Below are 449 nucleotides of genomic sequence, written 5' to 3' on the forward strand. Positions count from 1 at the left end.
GAAGATTTATATCACCTAAAATCATCTGCATCGGCAATTCTCTGAACTCTCCACTTCTTTATGGGCCATTTAGACAGTATAGCATTGCCATACTCCGGCGCCCAGCTCTCTGCAAACACATATTTCATACCTAAGGCAGAAGCCAAATCTGATAATGGCTTCATAAGTGTCTCTTCCTCTGCTTTCACATCTTGCAAAGCCAAGATGTCTGCATCCAACTCTCTTAACAATTCAGCTATGCTTCTTCTGCTGCTGTAACCGTTAAAGCTCTCTTGATCCCACCAACAAGAAGGAAGACATACAGGAGATCTCATCGAGATATTTCCTCTGTTTTCTTTCCCGTCGTTATCATTCTCTACCATACTCAGAAACCTGTTGCTCTGTGATAAAGAAATCTCATTGTCTGGGAGATTAATGCAGACCTTTGGTTTCCTTGCTGCAGAAGAATG

The 449-nt window shown here is 42.1% G+C and overlaps 1 protein-coding gene across 1 annotated transcript; it reads right to left on the reverse strand.

The window, feature by feature from the left end:
* Positions 1–11: 11 nt before the first annotated feature.
* Positions 12–446, reverse strand: LOC111831887 (the record flags this gene model as incomplete). Its single annotated transcript, XM_023787571.1, has 1 exon — positions 12–446. A coding segment is annotated over one exon (435 nt), but the record flags the coding sequence as incomplete, so codon positions are not given.
* Positions 447–449: the final 3 nt, after the last annotated feature.

The sequence above is a fragment of the Capsella rubella genome, unplaced genomic scaffold (assembly GCF_000375325.1).
Source record: "Capsella rubella cultivar Monte Gargano unplaced genomic scaffold, Caprub1_0 scaffold_327, whole genome shotgun sequence".
Taxonomy (NCBI): domain Eukaryota; kingdom Viridiplantae; phylum Streptophyta; class Magnoliopsida; order Brassicales; family Brassicaceae; genus Capsella; species Capsella rubella.